Source organism: Sturnus vulgaris, chromosome 10, assembly GCF_052056855.1.
Source record: "Sturnus vulgaris isolate bStuVul1 chromosome 10, bStuVul1.hap1, whole genome shotgun sequence".
Lineage (NCBI taxonomy): Eukaryota > Metazoa > Chordata > Aves > Passeriformes > Sturnidae > Sturnus > Sturnus vulgaris.
This window is the reverse complement of record NC_142252.1, coordinates 13,780,340-13,799,454: the sequence shown is the minus strand read 5'-3', so window position 1 is coordinate 13,799,454 and position 19,115 is coordinate 13,780,340. Positions and strand designations below refer to the sequence as shown.

Here is a 19,115-nt window from a genome sequence, read left to right as displayed (position 1 = left end):
AAATAAGAGACCTTGAAAAACAGCTCTTTCTAGGAAGTGCTCTATTTCTCTCTAAAGCAAAGAAATTGAATACTGTCACATCTTGATTAATTCTCTTTAGAATGACCTTATGGCAAATTTACTGTAATGAACTCATATTTCTAATAATAGAACTTTCCAGGAGTCTCACTGGTGCTGATTTTAAGCAACACTGGACAGCTTTCTGCTTGTCACACATAGAATCATAGAATTCTTGAATGGTTTGGCTTGGAAAGGACCTTAAATATCATCTAGTTCCAGCCCTCCATGGTCAGGGATGCCCTCCATTAAAACAGCTTTCTTAAAACCCCATCCAACCTGGTCTTGAAAAATTCCAGGAAAGGGGCATCCACAACTTCTCTGGGCAGCATTTTCTAAAGGACATATAAGTCCACAAACTACACACCTGGAGGGAAAAGAAATTCCTCTAAAGGTCAACCATACTTAAAATAAACCATAATTGTTCTCTATGCTTTTTTTGTCTTATACTAATTTTTGTTATACCACTTACCACTGGATTATCTTTTGCAGATCTGCACCTTTTTTATTATGTTTTTTTTTTAATGTGAACAATTAGCTCTTCATTTAAACTAAACCATAAAAAATTGATAGGTTTGAGGAGCTGGTCAGTTTGGAAGAATTACTGTGATAAAGCATCCAGTAAGTCAGCCCTGAGAGGACAGAACACAGAGAATTTTTACATAAAAAGAAGATAGAACAAGAAAAGAGTGTCTAACCCTCCAAATCAGATTAAAGACGTGTACATCCACACTCCATAGTCTGAGGCTATAGGCCAGGATCTAATAGTCTATGGTTTCATTATAGTAATAGAGAAAAGTCAGTAACATTAGAAAGACTGACTCTCAAGTGCTCTCTTCATCAATGATTCAAATAAAAACTCAGTTAAGGTCCTGACCAGGGGAAGGAAGTCTGGCTAGATGACTGGAGATGTTGGCTCTAATTGTCTGACAGGACTAAGAGATCCTGTTGTAGAGACAGAAATAAATGAGAATCATATGTAGTGATTTATAACAGAATCCAGCCAAACCTATGTTTTTCTGTGGTTTTCTAGATGACAGAAATGGACAAATGCTTCAGTATTTCTGTAAAATGGTTTGTTATCCCTGGGGACCATGTTTTGAGTGATAGAAGCCCAATTCTACTGTAAGCAGAAGGGGTGTGAAAGTATATTGTTCTCAAGGAGTCTCAGTGAAAGACAGAGTGTGATTTTTAGTTCTATTTTGGAATATATAGCAGATGCTCAAATAGTAACTACAGTAATAGGGACATATCAACTGGTATGGCAAAAAATTCTTCTATTTCCATAACTGCGTCACTTTATGCCTCGAAATCAGCAGAAAAAGGCTTGTACTCAGCACTCTCCTGTCAGATTTTCTAACAGCCATTTTGTATATTTTCAGGAGCAAACAGTGAAAGCATCAGGAAAACCTTTATTATGATTTTGCCCTTTTGAGTGATCTTATTTTTTCTCTTTATTTAGCAATGTCCTGTCCTGGAGGCAGCATCTACAAGAGCTGTGGTACTAGGTGTCCCTCTACCTGTTTGAACATCTCAGCAGTTGATTCCTGCAGTTCTTTGCCAGTGGAAGGTTGCTTCTGTAAGGAAGGCTATGTTTTGAGTGGAGACAAATGCGTGCCAGAAAGCAACTGTGGTTGTGTTGATGAAAAAAACCAGTATCACCAGGCAAGTTACATCAGATATTAAAGAAAAAAAGGAAAAAAACAAAACCAGGGCATCTCATTCTTTATCACTGTGAGGGAAATACCATGTTAATAATACTACACAATTCATATTTACACCATTAATAACTTCAAAATAGACTTACTTTGCCAGCTTTCGTGGTCCATGAGCTGTGTGGCTACAATTGTCCAAATGATAATATATCATGCACATTCAAATGCTAATACATTGATTTTTCCTTATGTTTTTACCTTCTTGTTTATCTTACACTCTCTCTTCCCATGTAGCTGAATGAAAACTGGTTCACCCGTTTCCCCTGCACTGAGCGCTGCACCTGCAAGGCAAATAACACCATTGAGTGCAAATCCTGGGAGTGTGGAGTCCAAGAGGAGTGCAGTATTCAGGATGGTGTGCTGGGCTGTCATTCCAATGGTGAGTCCTTCCTGACCCCAATGTCAATACTATAATTAAATCCTCTTCTTTTTCTAGCTTTATTATAAATATATTTTCATTAGGGACAGTAAAGAAGTCCGAACAGATTGCTGCCAGTGCTAAGAGATGAAAATGCATGATGTTCTGTCTTGCAAGAACAGATGCCCTCCTGTTGTAGTGGATATCAGCAAAAACTGATGCTGCCCAAAGTTTGCATGATTACTTGGATTCTATTTGTCCTGATAATGAAAATTCAAGTCCCACATCACTGGTGCTACAAGCTTTAAATTTGGTTGCATTTCTATGAGAATTGCATTTCTGTGGGTCTGCATAATGACAAGTGCATTATGTATTGATATATATAGATGCAATTTTATTTACTTTTATATTTACACATTTATACAGTTAATTATGTATTTTTATATAGATAGTAGAAAAGTATTACTCTCAACTATACAATAAATCATAGCTACAACAGCATATAGAAATGTATACAAAAGTTTATTTTGTAGATAATTTGCAAATTAAATTTAGGAGATGCTTTCTGGAAACTTCTTATTTAAAAGTAAATGTCATTGGCATGAACCTGAGATGTATCTCTGAAAGTCTGCCCACATAATAATGATCAGGATGCGGTTGCTCCACTAATGCAAATTGCTTTGATCAGCTGAGCCCATTGTGCAATCCAGTACAAAATTCTTAGATTTTTTTTTTTGCCTTCAGGTCAAGCAACATGTCAAGTGGTAGGAGATCCCCATTATTTCACTTTTGATGGAATGAAGTACACTTTTGTGGGAACCTGCACCTACACTTTGGTTGAGGTTGTCAACACTGCCACCAATGTCATTCCTATCACCATACTTGGCAAGAATGAAGACAGGGGACTAAGAGGAGCCACATACCTGAAAGAAGTCTACATAGATGTGCATGGTGTACGAATCACCCTTCAGAAAAACCAAGGAATCCTGGTAGGTGGAGGTGCTCTTTTTTCTAGTAAAAAGTATCTTAAAATTAGCTCACTTAGAACAGCTATAGCAAAAAGGATCTTCACATTTCCTAAGGAACATATATGCATATGCTTAACTCTTGTGGGCACCCCATAAGTGGATTTCATGAGGAAATATAATTTCTTACCAGTTCCCAAGGCTTCTGGTGTGGGTTTACTGTTCTATTGTTTCATATTTTAGAGATTAAATGCAGGGTCTCAGATTGGGGAACTGTTGCCTGAATTAAAATATGTGACTCCCCACTTCAACAACTTTTATAAACCCAGTCACTTATAGCAAGCAAAGCATAATGTATCAGCCTAGAATAACATAGGGAGCCATGGCAGTACTGGAGGCAGGGAATCTGCCCCATAGGTGAGAGCAAGCTTGCTCACTACCTGTGATCTTTACAGTTCCCTGTTAAAAGCGCAGGATACAGATCCTGCCCAGACCTCCACAGATAAAGGCTGATTCCTGCAACCCGTAGTTGGAATATGCAAGGTAGAAATGTAAAAAGCTAAAACTGCCACAGAGAAATCTTCAGCACTGCTAGGAATATAGATTGTGAGCTTTCATGGAAGAATGTCCATACTGACAAATGACACATCTCTCCAGCTGAACAATGAGAGAGTCTACACTCCAGTGCAGGACCGACTGCAAGGCGTGTCCATTGGAATTGTTGGCAGATTTATAGTATTGGAAACTGACTTTGGTATGATAGTGAAATATGATGGCAATCACCATCTGGAAATCACCCTCCCACGCTCTTATTTCTCACAGGTAAGATTTAGTATACAAACATCTGGAGTTGTTTCAAAACTGTTGCTTTGGGCATTTACTCGTTCCTTTTATTCTTGTGTTTTACTATTGCATCTTTCTCAGTAGCTGTATTGTACCACATGTCACTTTTTTCCTTTCTATTTTTTTCTCTTTGCAACAGTTTCTTTGTGTTCCAAGGGGGTAGTTAGAGAAAATTACCTGTCTAAGGGAGTACTTCTAACTTAGAGAAATAAACAGCTTGAAGCCTTAGGGAATCAAAGATTTACTGTAACTTCTGTTTTGTATCTCCATGCGTGCAGTCAGAATGTCTGAAATGTCTGGTACAGGATTGATTGGTGGTGGTGATTTGGTCACGTTATTTCATAGGCAATGAATAAGAAGTTATTGGAGAAGTTGATGCAAAAAGGTCATGCTTAGAATATGGTTCTTTTTCTTCTGCAGGTGCAGGGCATGTGCGGCAATTTCAATGGTAATCGTGAAGATGATCTGTCCTTGACCAATGGTACAGTTGTCACTGCCCCACAGTTTGGAAACAGCTGGGAAGTGGAGACAGACAGTGATAAGGGGTAAATGCGAAATAATTTTCATACCTCTCATCTTGCTTTAGGAAACAGTGAATTGTTTTCAATTGTTTTGACTGTCTGCTACTTTGTAACATATAAGCACTGTCTACCAGACTTTTCTTCAATTTGTAGCTCAAAAACCAGCCATCCCTGCAGGAAACCACTGCACAGGCCAGAGGAAAAACACATCTGTTTTATCAGTCTATGCACACACTTGGAGAATGAGTCTTTGGGGCAGTCCATAGTGCAGACTCTATTTTACACTGGTAACACCCAGAGCAAGATGATGGTGCTGGGGAATGGTGAGGGCCAGCTGCTCTCTGGCAGCCAGGGTCCATCTCACTCTACCAGAGTGAGACAAGCAGGGAAGCCCCACAGAGGGGAGCCAAGGTCAGCCTGGCTCAGTTCAGGTCACCACACAGAAATTTGCAGTGATGAGACAGATCCAAGGTCAAGCTCTGAAGTCAATCCTCTAGTCAGGATCAAATTCAATGAGAGTAACAAGTGTCAGACACAGCGTGGTGGTTGTCAGGCAGGTCCACTTCTGCCCAGCCTTTCATCCATTGACAGAAGGAAGGCCCCAGCCTTTTCTACTTTTCAGTGAAAAGAAACTTTTCCGTTTCAGTCTGCCTTACAGCAGCCTGTGTCTGTGCTTTCTTGCAGTTGTTTGCCAGACTTAAGAGAAGATGATGATCCTCCTTGCACTGCTGAGAATAAACAAGGCATCGAAAGACAGTGCAATGTTCTAAAATCAGACAAATTCAAAGAATGTCATAGTCTAGTCAACCCTGATGACTTCATAGAGATCTGCATCTATGATATGTGCCAGTATGATGGCATGAAGTCTGCTCTCTGCGACATAGTTCAAGTCTATGTGGACACCTGCAAGAACCATGGAATCACCATTAAATGGAGGAATAGCACATTCTGTCGTAAGTACACAAGCAACTGAAAAACTGAAACTTGAATGACTGAAAGCTTGCAAAAATTAGCACAATTAATTGAACAAGTTACATAAAAGAAAATTAAATCTAAATTCTTACAAAATACAATTCTACTATCATGATTTCATTGTTGCACTGAACTGTGTTCACATTCAGAAAAACCCAGAGATAACTCAGAACTAGACAAGTTATGGATATTGATAAGGAGTTAGAATGGCATTGTTAGCAAATGAAATATTGTAGTGAACCTAAAATGTAGAAATAATATAACCAGATGACTAAAAGAAAGAAAGATACTGTGCTAGGACACAGGACTCACTGTGATTTGAACAAAAACTGTCAATTTGCTCAGTGGTTTATTATGAACCCTGTTCTCAGATTAATCTCCAGGGTATATGCCTCACTCCACCCTTTCAACAAAGCTACAAACAAGTTATGTAAAAATTTGTAAAGATCATGTAATAGGGTTTTCTTTGTGTGGGTTTTTTACAATTTAGTATTATACTGTGGGATTATCACATAATGTTGTGGAGGACAGAACAGTTAACTGGTTAAAAACCAAGTCAGATGAATATTTAATGGATCCATCTCTAGCTGCCTCCTCGCCTTGAGTGGAGGAAAACACTGGACTAACAAACTTTTTGTCATGTCACACTGTTTCTTGAACTGTCCCATTATGCATGTCTAGTCATTGGCATAAATAGAATTTAGAGCTAGATAAACCTGCAGTCTGAGAATGCATATCTGCTGCTCTTGCATGTCTGTAGTCAAGCTAAATTTACATCTGGTTTGCATCAATGGAGGGTTGAATATTTTAAGGAATTTGCCTTTGAGAATCTCATTTCTAGCAGTGCCCAAAGAAGCCTTTGCAGCCAAACTGGAATACTGAATCTGGATAATCTAGTGCCAGGTGTTTCAGCCGTACCTGTAATAAAACTGAATAAGCAGTTCCAGAGAGCATTCTTTGCTGTGCTTTTTTTTAAGTAAAATATAAAAATAAAAACCAGCTGATGATCAAAATCAGCTATTAAAAGGCAGTTCTGTCCTACCATTCCATAGGCCAAGGTGTAGTTTTCAGTGTTTGCAGTGCACTTTGTAAATGTATTTAATAACACTGGCTCTGTTCTCCCACACAGCATTGCCCTGCCCATCCCGGAGCCACTACAAAGACTGTGTCTCTCCCTGCCCATCAACATGCAGTGACATTTTTGCCTCTTCCCTTTGTGACAAGACAGAAGAGTGCACAGAGGGCTGTGAATGTGATGATAATTATGTGCTCAGCAATGGCAACTGTGTGCCTCTCAGCAGCTGTGGCTGCAGGGATGATGACAACAACTACTATAGTGTAAGTAGTTTGTGGAGTAAATCTCTGACTTCAAAACTTGTAGAAAATTGGTCTCTTTTCTATCTTAATATGAAAGAGAGATAGAGATCAAATACTTCAGGATCTACCTCTTAAATACCTTTCATCTGATTAGTAAAAGCTCCTGCCTTGGGTATTAGGAGATATAGAGGCTTGCTTGGTACATTGCACCTGAGGCCAAAACTGAGGCCTATTTTAAAACAGTTGATTGATCAGAATTGTTCAGGCAGGTTTTGTGTTCAAATTCTCATGTTGAAGACAGTAAGATAAATGGACTGAGATTCCCCTCTCACAGGCTTTTGGTGAGACTACACTTAATCAAGCAGTTGTGGAATTGCCAACTGGACAAGGCTGCACCTAGCTAGTGTCCACACCAGTGGCTATTGAATTTCCATTGCACTGCAAATCTGAGCACCTTGATAACATATTATTACCACAACTTGTGTCCAGGCTGGGGAGACATGGCTAACTCCGCACTGCACCAAAAGATGCCAGTGCAAGAAGAACGGTGTCATCAGTTGCAAGAGCTATAGCTGTGATTCCAGAGAAACCTGTGTGATCAAAGATGGAAAACACAAGTGCAATCCAACAGGTATGTGCAGCAGGTCTTCACTTGGGGCTCACTTGAAGGCTGCAAAAGAAGGGAGGATGTGGATGTACATAATTTCTTTCATGGCAATTCCATTCTTTCATGGGGAAAGAAGGCAACCCTGTTTTGTTGACAACATGTTATTGAATATAAAAAGGCCTCAGTTCTCATAACAGAAGGTTCCTATTCCATGCAGAGAATTTGTAGAGGAAAATGGATACCTGGGTATAATTTACTTATATCTAGAAATTTGACAGTTCAGTCTGACTGGTTGGAATAAAATTTCTTTTGAAAGATTCCCACTGCTGAACCCAAAATTCAGCTTATGAATCCTATCACAATGTCCCTATTCTTTCCATTGCATGTTGATTTGAGAACAGGGGGAAAAAAAAGCCCAAATACTAATAAGCAAAACTAAGGGCAGATCTGGACAGATATATGATAGCCCAGTCAGAGGACTTTGGTGCTTTTCATTCAACATTTGTGTTGGCTAGCCAAAGTTAATCCCATATTCTCTAGGTAGATTGAGTTGATTAGCAGAGAACTTGTTGCATAGTGTCCCTACACTTCAGTCTTGAAGTATAGCATGGCATCAGTCCTACTGTACTGAGAATCAATACAAAAGCATAAGGCAAATCCAGTGTCCCCCTGCTGCATTTTGGCAAAATATCTGAGCAGAGACACTGCAGCAGTTTTAAGGGTAGCCTTCCTATCCCTTGCTCCTGGCATAATGGTTTACTCTGTGCTCAGTGATTGAGGAGAATACATGGATGACACTCAGTGTATCTGATTGTTAGGTCTGGTAAACCAAATGATTAGTTTAGTAACCTCAGCAGAAATCACTGACAGCACTGAGTCAGCCAAAATTAAATATTGCTTTTCAATTTTGTAACAACAATGGCAGAAGTTAGGAAAACAACATCTCTTAGGAGGCCACTTCAAGGCGTGCTGGTGTCAGAGTCATTCCTCTACAGAGGGCCAATGTACTCAACTCAGACTCAATAAGTTCTTATAAGCCCTAATGTTCTGCTTCAGCTTAGTTGGCTCACAGCGGTTCTTGGCAGAGGCATGAGTTTCTCTGTCCATCTCTCCATTTGAGTGTCCATTCACTAGAGTGAAGCCTGAGCACCCATCTTTATTTTCAGACCTCTATGCTAGCAGCAGTCATTTTTATGTTTGGACCAATCCAGGCACGGCATCTGGCACATGCACATTTGGACTGAGAGTAATGATGCTCTTCCCTTGCAGGTTTTGGGAGATGCCGGGTGATGGGTGACCCACACTACATCACCTTTGACGGGCTGGTGCACCACTTCCAAGGGAAATACACATACATTCTGTCTCAGACCATCCCTGACCTACCTGACACTCTGACACAGTTCAGCATTGAAGGCATGAACTATCCTTTACGTGGAAGTCGGCGCATTACTTACCTGAAAGAGTTGCTCATCAATGTTTACAACCACACAGTGCGATTCAGGCAGAACAAGCAGATTCTGGTAAGTCCCTCCCTGACTGCAGAGCACAAAGGAAGGCCCTCCCTTGGAGTAAAACACCTTTGAGTAATGAACATTTATTTTAATAATTGAGGCATTAAAGCAAACTGTGTTATTAGGGCACTGCTATGAGGAAACTGCAAATGAGAGTTTCAGTTGTGTCGAGTCCTTTTGCTCCATAGATATGAAAGATACAATTCTACATCAAACAAATAGATTAATAAATACAGTTTTAACAAAGAAACCCCAAATATCCTAAGGCTTACAATAAAGCCACACGAATGGAAAGGCTTGGTAAGGAAAGATTTGTTTTATGCTAGGATAATTTAATTTCCTTCCTCCTTATTGGTCTGTAAGAGCATACATAGCTGCTATATTACATTTTTAGCTCAATAATAGAAATTTCTTTGGATGATAGGAAAGTACTGTGTTCAGATCACTTTCCTCAAGACATTATTTTGTTAACTTAAAAAAATAAATACTGTTAAATTGTCTGATATGTTTATCATAAAACCAGAGCATTGGATTGTAGCATTGACCTGTACTGAAACTAGGTTTTAATTTGTCCTATATATAATGAATTTTAAATTTTTTGTTCCTTGTTAGTTGGATGGTGAGAGGGTGAAGCCCCCTGTTCGACCTCATGAAGGTATTCGTATATACCAGAGGGCAACAAGAATTTACCTGGAGACAGATTTTGGCTTATACCTGAGCTTTGATGGCAATCAAAATGCAGGTAAGTGATGCTAAAAAACTCCCCCCAAAAATGTTCTCATTCCAGAGGAGGTCTAAACCCAAGGCAAAACCTGAAATCTTCACCCTTTGTGCTTATGGTCTTTTGTGATATAAAATACCGGAAAATAACCAGAAAATACCAGAATGAAGTGTTTCCCAGGAACCAGAAAAAGCCATAAAACTGGCATTTCTCTGTCTGGATCCCAGTCAACTTAGGAGAAATGAGATGTAGATTCAGACTGTCATGCATTTTTTTCATGTTAAGTAAGGTCTGAATGATAACAAAAGCAAATCACCTCAAATTGTTACTTGGGATAATGGGGCAAAATCTGCATCTGCCCCTTTGCCAGCTGAACCCAGTCACAGGAGCCATAGGACTGGGATCCTCAGGCTATACACTGTGAGTGTATCATTTTGCATGCTTCCTCTCAAGCCTACTCCAGATAATCCCATTCTCCAGTATTTGTCAGGACTTTCACATGGCATATACACAAGTCACTCATGTAAGCTAGACACATGATACCTCCTCTGTTCAAAGCAGAGTTACTCCTGATTTACAACAGCACATAGCTAGAGTATTTCTGAGTGCATGGTGAAAGTTCCAGGCTATTTATTTATATGGCCATCATTCCAAACCCTGAAATTCCAACTGCAGAAAGCAAATGCCTGTCTATAGAAATCCCATTTCTCAGTGATCAAGTGGATTGTAAATGAAGGGTAAAAAGTGGATGATGCATTCCATTTGTAGCAAAGCAGTAAGCAGCATGCACTAAGAGCACCCAGGGAGTGATATAATGTTATATAAAAACGTGTGAAAAACTATTTAATGATCCACATTGCACAGCACAGAAACTGTGAATACATGTGTGAACAGGTATGTTCAGGCCTGTGCTCTTGTGCTACATATTAAGCTCATGTCACATTACCGCCTGCAATCTGAACCATGAAATGAGGCACTTGGAATTGATTTCCACCTCTTCCATACACTCAGTGGCAAATATTTCTATGTAACAGCGTTTTTCCTTCTGACTTTGCCTAGACATAAAGCTGGCTACCACCTACAGAAGCAGAGTGGAAGGCTTGTGTGGTGACTTTGATGGGAGCCAGAAAAATGACTTCACAAATCCAGATGGTGCTCTGGTGAGGAACGTGAATGTATTTGGTGAAAGTTGGAAAGTTCCTCTGAGCAGAAGCTCTCGTCTCAGGTACTTGATTTCCTATTTAATATCCACAGCAAGCACTGCCACTAGAAGTGAGTGAATTAAGTCATAGTTAACCTCTAGAAATAACTATATTGTCTCATTTCTGTCTTATCTTTCTCCTTCCTTTGTTTATGTGTAGGGACTTTTCCATCTGGCCAAAAGAGGCCTGAACTCTCAGTGCATGACCCCAGTTCTGTGTCCCTGTTTGGAATCACAGCCATTCCAACTGTTAGGGCACAGGGATGAATAACATCTTTGCCAAGCTTATGCAAAGATAAATGCATGTTCTGTATGGGCTTGAGCGAGTGCAAATCCTGATTCAATGTCAGTCTTTTCTCTGAAACATGAATGTAGCTTGAAATCCATCAACATAAATTCGCAGCTCCTCCCAGAAAAGGTTCTTGAACAGTCTGATTTTCTTCCTTGCATGGCTATCTATTTTTTTTCTGCATTTACACAGAAACTAAGGATATTATTTTACTGTACATGAGCATATTTGTGATCAGGAAAATTCTGTGCTAACTAGTCCATACACAACATTGAAAAAGGTTTTTCTTGTTTCATTGAGGTTTCCTGCCTTCCTACCTTCTTGCTTTCCTGCCTTTCTTCGTGTTGCTTTGAAAGCCCTTTGGAAATTGCTTAACCATTAACACATTTTCTTTTTCAGAAAGAAACTGGAACTATATTAGCTGTCTGGATATATAGTGGCTGCAAAAATTTGCCTGCCAGAATAGCAGAAAACAGTATATGGGGCTGTGTTGAGCATAAAGGGGCTCTGGAGGCTGTGCCCATAGGAAAATTCTGGCATTTCAGGCATGCAGCCAGTTGTTTAGTGAAAGCAAACATATATCCAAGAAACAGGGCTTTATTCCAGCTGCATCCTTCTGACTAACATTCAACTTTTCTTGAATAGATTGGATGGAGGAGGCAATGGATAAAACATGTACCATGCAGAATTTCCAAAGAGATGACTGGAGATATCTTGTTTGCTTAAAAATCCATAAATCTCTGAGATGGTAGGAGGTGTTCCAGTACATCTTTGATTTGCTCTATCTTCTTCTCATTCAGGATAAAACATGAAAGAGAAATAAGCTTACATTTACACCACAAGGCAGAAGTATTCTTGCAGTGTTACTGTTATTTAGAGAGTAGTACCATGAATGCTGGATATATACAGAACACTGATTATTTCATAATGACTTCATTTACAGACGAGATGTCATCACAGAAAATGAGTCTGAGGAGGAACCAGATACAGGGCTTTTCCAAGGTTGCAATGAAAATCAGCTGGAGCAGCAAAACACAACTACAAAGTGTCAAATCCTGACTGACTTGAATGGTCCTTTTGCCAAGTGTCATTCTGCAGTTGAACCAGATTTCTATTTCACGTAAGTGTCTGCTGCAGACAGTTGTTCTCCCTGTTTGCAAAATCATTTTGGCAATAGTTTCTGACAAGAACTATGTTCAGTCATCTAGAGTCTTTAGGGTACTAATAGGAGTGGAGGATAGTATGTGACTTTGTAGAACTAGACCCAATGATTCCATTTTTTATATATTTACACTCATTTATTTTTAAATAGTTGTGATTATCTTGCTTTCATCTATTCAGCGTTTTACTTCTCTGCTAGCTCTACAAAGCAGCTTTCCCCTTTTCCCACACAGATATAGTAATGGTGTTAAGCATTATTCCTGTAGCCTGGAATTTCCAATGTGCTTACAGTTCTCATCCACATTCAGTAAGAATTTAGCACCTGGTTCTATTGGGTAGCAGTTCTATCTTCATACAATCTGTATTGTACCATAGCCAAAGGCTGAAGCTGTCAGTCACACTTCTTGAATTTTTCATGGAGAAGTACAAAAACCAGATTAGTGAAGAGTAACTAACCTGATATCTTCAAGAAAGTTCCCTCTGCTGTGTTTCAAGGTTGCTCTGCCTCCTACATATATAACTCCAACATACATAATTCTGAGCTGTATTCATCCCCACATTCATCTTTCATCCTTCATCCATCATCATTCACAAATTTGCCAAGTAGCTGCCAGTTTTCTTTAGTTACATAGTTATGCCTAAGGTTTAAAGACAGACAATGCCCACCTCAAAGGCCCTCTTATCTGTGAGAAGAATGTTAGCAGTATCTTAAGCCAAATAAAGTGGACCACTGGCTTCAATGTGTATACCTATATGTATATCTATATGTATTTGTATATCTATGAATCTATATCTATAGGTTATACATGAATTATATAGATAGATGTAGATGTAGATGTAGATGTAGATGTAGATGTAGATGTAGATGTAGATGTAGATGTAGATGTAGATGTAATATATCTCCTGATTATTAACATAAGGCTACTTTTCTCCTCACTCTAGAATTTGTTTGGGCAGCCTGTTCTGCCTGCTTAGTGGTTGCTCTGATTTTTCTGAGGTGCTGCATATTTACAGATTCCATTCCTCTTGGATATCAATGCCTCTGAAAATCAGGCCATGAATACTCAAATGATGAGCAAAACTGAGAAGGTAGCACTGGCAAACAAACACTAGATAAAGCAGAATTCTGTGTCAACACGCAGGACACATGGACATGGACAGGGTACTCATGTATTGAAAGAAGTGTGTAGCTCAGTTGTAACACTTAGCAGCATGAAAAAGTGCTCTAAAAGCAAGATGTATCCTGAAAAAGAAGCAGAGAGCAAAGAAGGACTTACTGTGTTAAGTCAGGTAACTCTTCATTGCTTGGTCCAAGGGAAGATTAGATTGTTTATGAGGAAATTTTTCTATTTAGGGCCGTAGTTTAGTGGTGGACCTGGCAGAGTTACGTTAAAGGTTGGGCTTGATTATCTTAGAGGCCTTTTCCAGCTCTAATGATGTTATGATCCTATATGGACACCTCACATAGCAGCAGCAGCTGCACAAAAATGACCTGATCTTCCCAATCATGTACTTGGAGTGTCTTTTATTTCTCTGTTTCCTGTCAGCCAGATACTGGAAAACAAAATTAACTCGGAGTCAGGCAGAAAAGCAGATGAAAACAACCAATAACAAATGTGCTGGGAATTAATGTTTTCTCATGTTGCACACAGGAGCTGCCTGTTCGATATGTGTGTGGAAGAAGATGAGGTTGCTACCTTGTGTCGCAGTCTGGAGGAATATGTGCTGGCTTGTCAGCAGCAAGGAGTCAGCATGGATGGCTGGAGGCAACAGTCAGGCTGTGGTAAGCACAGGAAGAAACAGAAAGTAGGGATTCTACCTACGGGACTCTTAAAATCTGAAGTTTAAGCCTTTTCCTATATCAGATCTTCTCAGGGAGTAAAAACATGTTGATTCACGCTTTGCATATTCCTCACAGTTAAGCACACTTGTTTTTCCAGACTCTCTTCTGTGTCCTATGCTGACTTTTGTATTTAAACTCCAGCGTAGAGAGATGCTTAGGAAATTAGCTGTCAACTCCATGTCACCAGAAGTTTTGTGGGTGAAAAGATGTCCCCATTCCCAATGGGACAAAAAGTTTAAATTTTGGGGTTCATCACAAGCTACAAATCTGAAATTTAATTTCAAACTCTCTTTAAATCTACAAAATATACTAATTGTCTTTTTTACCTGTGAAACTTCAAGATGAAAAGAAATTAAACTGAAAACTCAATACTTTTCACACCAAAAAATACTGAAATAAAAATTATAATCATCTCAAACATCTTTCCCCCCCCATTTTTTTTAAGTTTGGATATCCAACAGACCATATTTTCCCTGTGTCTGATATGGTTAGGTAACTTTGTATTTCTGGTGAAACACAGTTCCCAAAGTTGTGGGACAGCTCTGGCACTTCAGGGATGGCAACCCTGAATGTGTGAGAAGTTGTTTTGAAATCAGTGTATACCAGGAATGAGAACACAGTTACAAATAACTTTGATTATGCATTTCCTGACTTTGGAGTGCTTTACTTACAACTTCAATACTATTATATAGGTATGCACACCTCTGTGTGTGTGTATTCATCATATTGCCTCCTACAAAATGGATCAGAAAGGGAAATCTGTAAGTAAGTAACACACAGCAGCCTGGTATAACTGGTCTCCTTATTTTTACAGTTATGTCATGTCCTGCCAACAGCAACTACAGCTCATGCATGACTGCATGCCCAGCATCCTGCAACGACCTGACCAGCCCCTCTGAGTGTGAATCACCCTGTGTTGAAGGCTGTGAATGTCTCCCTGGTTATGTTCTTAGTGGCTTTGACTGTGTGCCTTACAAACAGTGTGGCTGCACATATCTTAACAAATACTATGAGGTATGGTCTCTCTGTGGGTCAGACAGCTCCCACAGCACTAAACAGTGTTTTCTCCTGTTAGTTACTTTGGCTATCTCCTCATAATCTTCAGTATGTAATTTTGCAGTGGAAACATTAGAAACAAAGAGCAATTGCTTAATAAAATTCTGGTTTTTGAAGAAAGAGAAGAGAGGTCAAGATCTCTTGGTCTCTCTCTGAAACTCTGCCTGACAGTCCAAGACAGACACTTGAAGAAATTACATGATTAAATTCATGTTGATTCTTGACCTTTATTACACTTATAGGCTCTAAAGTTTACAACACACCAGTTAAAGAAAAATTCTGTGCATCACTGTGGCATTGTTCCTCAAAGTGAAGAGTGGTATAGACAGGGTTGAGAGTCTGTAGAGTTGGATAGGACATGAAGAGAGCCCTGAGCAAAACAGTTATGAGGAGAATCCTCCATTGCCACTGCAGGATAGAACAGCTCCATTATCTCACAGATTTCTGGTTAACCACTAGATATTTGGTACAAAAAAGGCCAAAGCCAGCAAAGCCAGTAAAGATTTACTATTAAGAGGTGGCACTTTTAAGAAAAATGGCAGGTTGTATTTCCAAATTGCCTTGAAGTATGGTGTGATTCCTCTGCCACTCATCTCCAGCAACAGTTGCCCATTTTTGGTTGCCCTGCCTGGGGCTAGGATCTCATGCCCCAAATCTCCTTTTGCTGTCTTTCTTGGGCCATCCTCGAGTTTCAAAGAGCTGCATTAGTAAGCTGCTTGCTTTCTATTTTTTTTACAAACTAGTTTAGAAAAACCCAAATCTGTCCTATTTCCGTTCATCAGGAAAGCACTGAAGAGAGTATAATGAGGGTTCCAGTGCTACATTCATGGATTTTTTTTTTGCTGATTTTATTTGCTCTTTTTTAACATCTAACTCCTGGTCTTCCAGATTGGAGAAATATTCACCACTGATGACTGCTCTCAGAAATGCCAGTGCACAGAAAGCTCCACTGTTTCCTGCTCTGACGAAGTTTGTGGGTCTGGTGAAATCTGTGGCATTTCAAACTACAGTCGTGGATGCTACAGGAGTGAGTCAACCACTATCACATTGTCTTTGATGCTATGAAGTCTTGACTAACTTTAATAAAGGGCATCACCGGGTTAGGGATAGTTGCAAGAGAGAGTGTACAGAAGAAAACCATGCAAGGGATCTTGCTCTGATGTTTCACTGGAGAAACAGTGTTTCCTACTGAAGAAATAGTGTTTCTTTCCCTTATTCGTGTTGTCAGATACAAGAAACACGCTAACCTACAGGGGATGCGCAGCATTAGAAGTCAGCGTAATGTAAGCAAGAATGGTTCTCTTCAGGGTTGGATTATCTGATAGTCAAGTGTTTCTCCTTTTTTCCCAGGTGGTCCCTGTATGCCAAACCCTTGTAAGAATGATGGTATTTGCTCTGAAACTTCCAACAGCACTTCCCTCCACTTCTGTGAATGTTCAGAACTCTACACAGGAACAAACTGCGAGACTGAAAAATTAGGTAATAAAACTATTCTGGATTTCCCTGTCTGCATTAAACACATCATTTTCAAATATGGATGTTTTTATGGAGAACATTTGGCTTGCTCTTCATTTTCATGATGTAGGTTAGTAACCCAGTGGGCGAGAATCTGTGGTCATCCAAGCAGAGAGAAGGGTCACAAGTCCAGTAGAGAGGTACCAGAAAGCAGGACAGCAGGGCTTGGTACAGCATACAGGACCTGGGTCTGACACCCAGAGAGAACACAGTGAAACCAAACAGACAGGCAAGGGTGGAGAAAAAACCTTTCTGTCCACAGTATGGTTAGCTTTCAGTGACAAGGCGCTGTTTTGTTCTTCAGTCGTAGAGCCTGACTCAGAGGATTCGAACCACACAATTGCCATTGTTGTTGGAGTTGTGGCAGGTGTAGCTGTTATTGTCATTCTCATCTCCTCCACTGTGTACCTGTTCAGGTAAGGCTTTTCCCAGCTTTGCTACATTCAGCAAAGACACCTCTTTTAGCACCTCTAAACCTCAAAACTCCCATCAGTCACATACCTGCAAGACCAGAAAGGAGCCACAGCACTGGAGATCTCTTCTGAGGAATCTGAGGGAAAACTTACCTTTTTTTAAAATCAGGAATGAACATATGCCATTTCTTTTATACAGGGCATATGCATAATTTATCATAAAACTCTGGCTTCTCCAAAACCCAGTTCCATTCATGTTCACAGCATTGTTTGATCTCTCACTATAAATAAGAATAGAAATTAAAATGGGTTGTTCTTTTTTTTTTTTCCCCATTGTATCGAAGGAAGAGAAAGGTGGATACAGCTACAATATCAAGGGATTCTTCTATGAAATGGTCTAGAGATGAACTGGATGCCCGAGTACGTGAGCAAGACTATGGCTGCATCGTGAACAGAGCATTTGATCAAAACGACTCCCCAAATACACATCTATAATTAACAATACTATTCCTATTCCTAATAATTTGTCATACCTTTTACTCTTGTATTTAATCATATTTTTAATACTTTGAGAAGAAATAATAATAAATTTATCATTGCATTTGTTGAAAACCTTTGAAATTGTTCATTTAAAATATCTCTCAGATCTCAAATTGTAGGCCCAAACTGAAATATGTTCTAACTGACAGAAGAGACTCTGTTGTCTTCAAAAGATGTTTGAATAACACAAATTCCAGACAGATCTTGATGGCACAAGTGTGCTGCACAACATCACATACACACCTCTGAGAGATGTACAAACTGTGGACTGATGGGGTCAGAATTCGAACTGAAAGATAGTAGGTTAAGGTTAGATATCAGAAAGTAGGTTTAGGTAAGACTTTGGAAAGAAATTCCTTACTATGAGGGTAGTGAGGCACTGGAATTGCTTATCCAGAGAAGCTGTGGATGCCCTGTCCCTGAAAGTGTTCAGGGACAGGTTGCACAGAGCTTTGAGCAATCTGTTCTAATGATAGGTGTCCCTGCCCATGACAGGGGTTTGGAACTGGATGATCTTTTGGTTCATTCCAACCCAAACCATGATTTTACGAACTAGTTATAACATCCCATGCAGGTCTTCATGAGATCTTACCCAAATCCTTCATGGGGAGGGGATTAGTTGGCTGACATGGACACAGTTTTTTACCCCTCTTCTGGCAAGGTATGTCCAACTAGGGAGAGAAAGAAACAAGACACTGAGCTCACCTGAGGACAGAAGTAATAAAAAAGATGACCCCCATTATTTGCATAGAGTGGAGGGGACAAGAAGCAGGCTTGTCATCAGTCCCCATCTGTGAGGACTAAGCAAGAGCATAACTTAACAAAAACCTTCTGAAGAATGAGATCGTGTCATAAACTCTCCTTGGGGGGGTCTTTGCAAACTCAGAAGCTGCCACACTGATGAATGTGAGAGGAGCTCTGCATCATCTCAGCCCAGACCATACTAAGGACTCCCCTACATCAGGAAACCAAAGGTATTTGCAGCAATGCCTAGTTACATGCTGTATGTGGGACCCACCCCATGACAGATCACTCACAAAGCTCAGGGACTGAAGCATTGCCTGAACCTTGCCCAACCCCAGAACAAATTAGCAGGGCTGTGAGTGGAACTTTGAGACGTAAAGCACCATAAAATTTTTTTCAGACAGACACTCAGAAATACAGGAGCTGAGGGCCCCAGACTGTGAGAGCACAAAATCTACAGGGTTTCTTTTGTTTGAGGTTCCTCCTCAGAGGCTTCCAGCTCAAGTTATTGTTTTGTTGTTGCACCATGATCAATTTATTTTAAGGATCCCAATTTGAGTCTCTGCTATGGGAAACCTGAGGCCCAGCAGGTGAGAAGACTTTGTCTGAATGTGTGAGTGTGAAGTGTACAGGGAGTCAAGAGGGGAACCTCAAAGGGGCTTAGTCCCAGCTCAAGTGCAGGAAGTGTGCCAGAGTGGGTCCTGGATGGCAGGACAGGACCTTGCTACTGTTTCTACTGCAATGCTGGTTATCATTTACTTACCCT

The 19,115-nt window shown here is 40.0% G+C and overlaps 1 protein-coding gene across 1 annotated transcript in view; it reads left to right on the top strand.

The window, feature by feature from the left end:
* The window catches only part of LOC106860795 (IgGFc-binding protein-like), a 60,404-nt gene extending 42,724 nt beyond the window's left edge, over positions 1–17,680 (top strand). The window contains exons 48-65 of the mRNA XM_088171008.1: positions 1,520–1,722; positions 2,007–2,151; positions 2,875–3,119; positions 3,753–3,917; positions 4,359–4,483; positions 5,144–5,412; positions 6,561–6,769; positions 7,238–7,379; positions 8,625–8,875; positions 9,479–9,608; positions 10,647–10,812; positions 12,021–12,197; positions 13,891–14,021; positions 14,896–15,095; positions 16,026–16,164; positions 16,488–16,616; positions 16,957–17,068; positions 17,410–17,680. Of these exons, the coding sequence (XP_088027134.1) occupies positions 1,520–1,722; positions 2,007–2,151; positions 2,875–3,119; positions 3,753–3,917; positions 4,359–4,483; positions 5,144–5,412; positions 6,561–6,769; positions 7,238–7,379; positions 8,625–8,875; positions 9,479–9,608; positions 10,647–10,812; positions 12,021–12,197; positions 13,891–14,021; positions 14,896–15,095; positions 16,026–16,164; positions 16,488–16,616; positions 16,957–17,068; positions 17,410–17,560 (3,089 nt within the window). The 3' untranslated portion in view covers positions 17,561–17,680. The remainder of the gene's footprint in view (positions 1–1,519; positions 1,723–2,006; positions 2,152–2,874; positions 3,120–3,752; positions 3,918–4,358; positions 4,484–5,143; positions 5,413–6,560; positions 6,770–7,237; positions 7,380–8,624; positions 8,876–9,478; positions 9,609–10,646; positions 10,813–12,020; positions 12,198–13,890; positions 14,022–14,895; positions 15,096–16,025; positions 16,165–16,487; positions 16,617–16,956; positions 17,069–17,409) is intronic.
* The last annotated feature ends 1,435 nt before the right edge of the window (positions 17,681–19,115 follow it).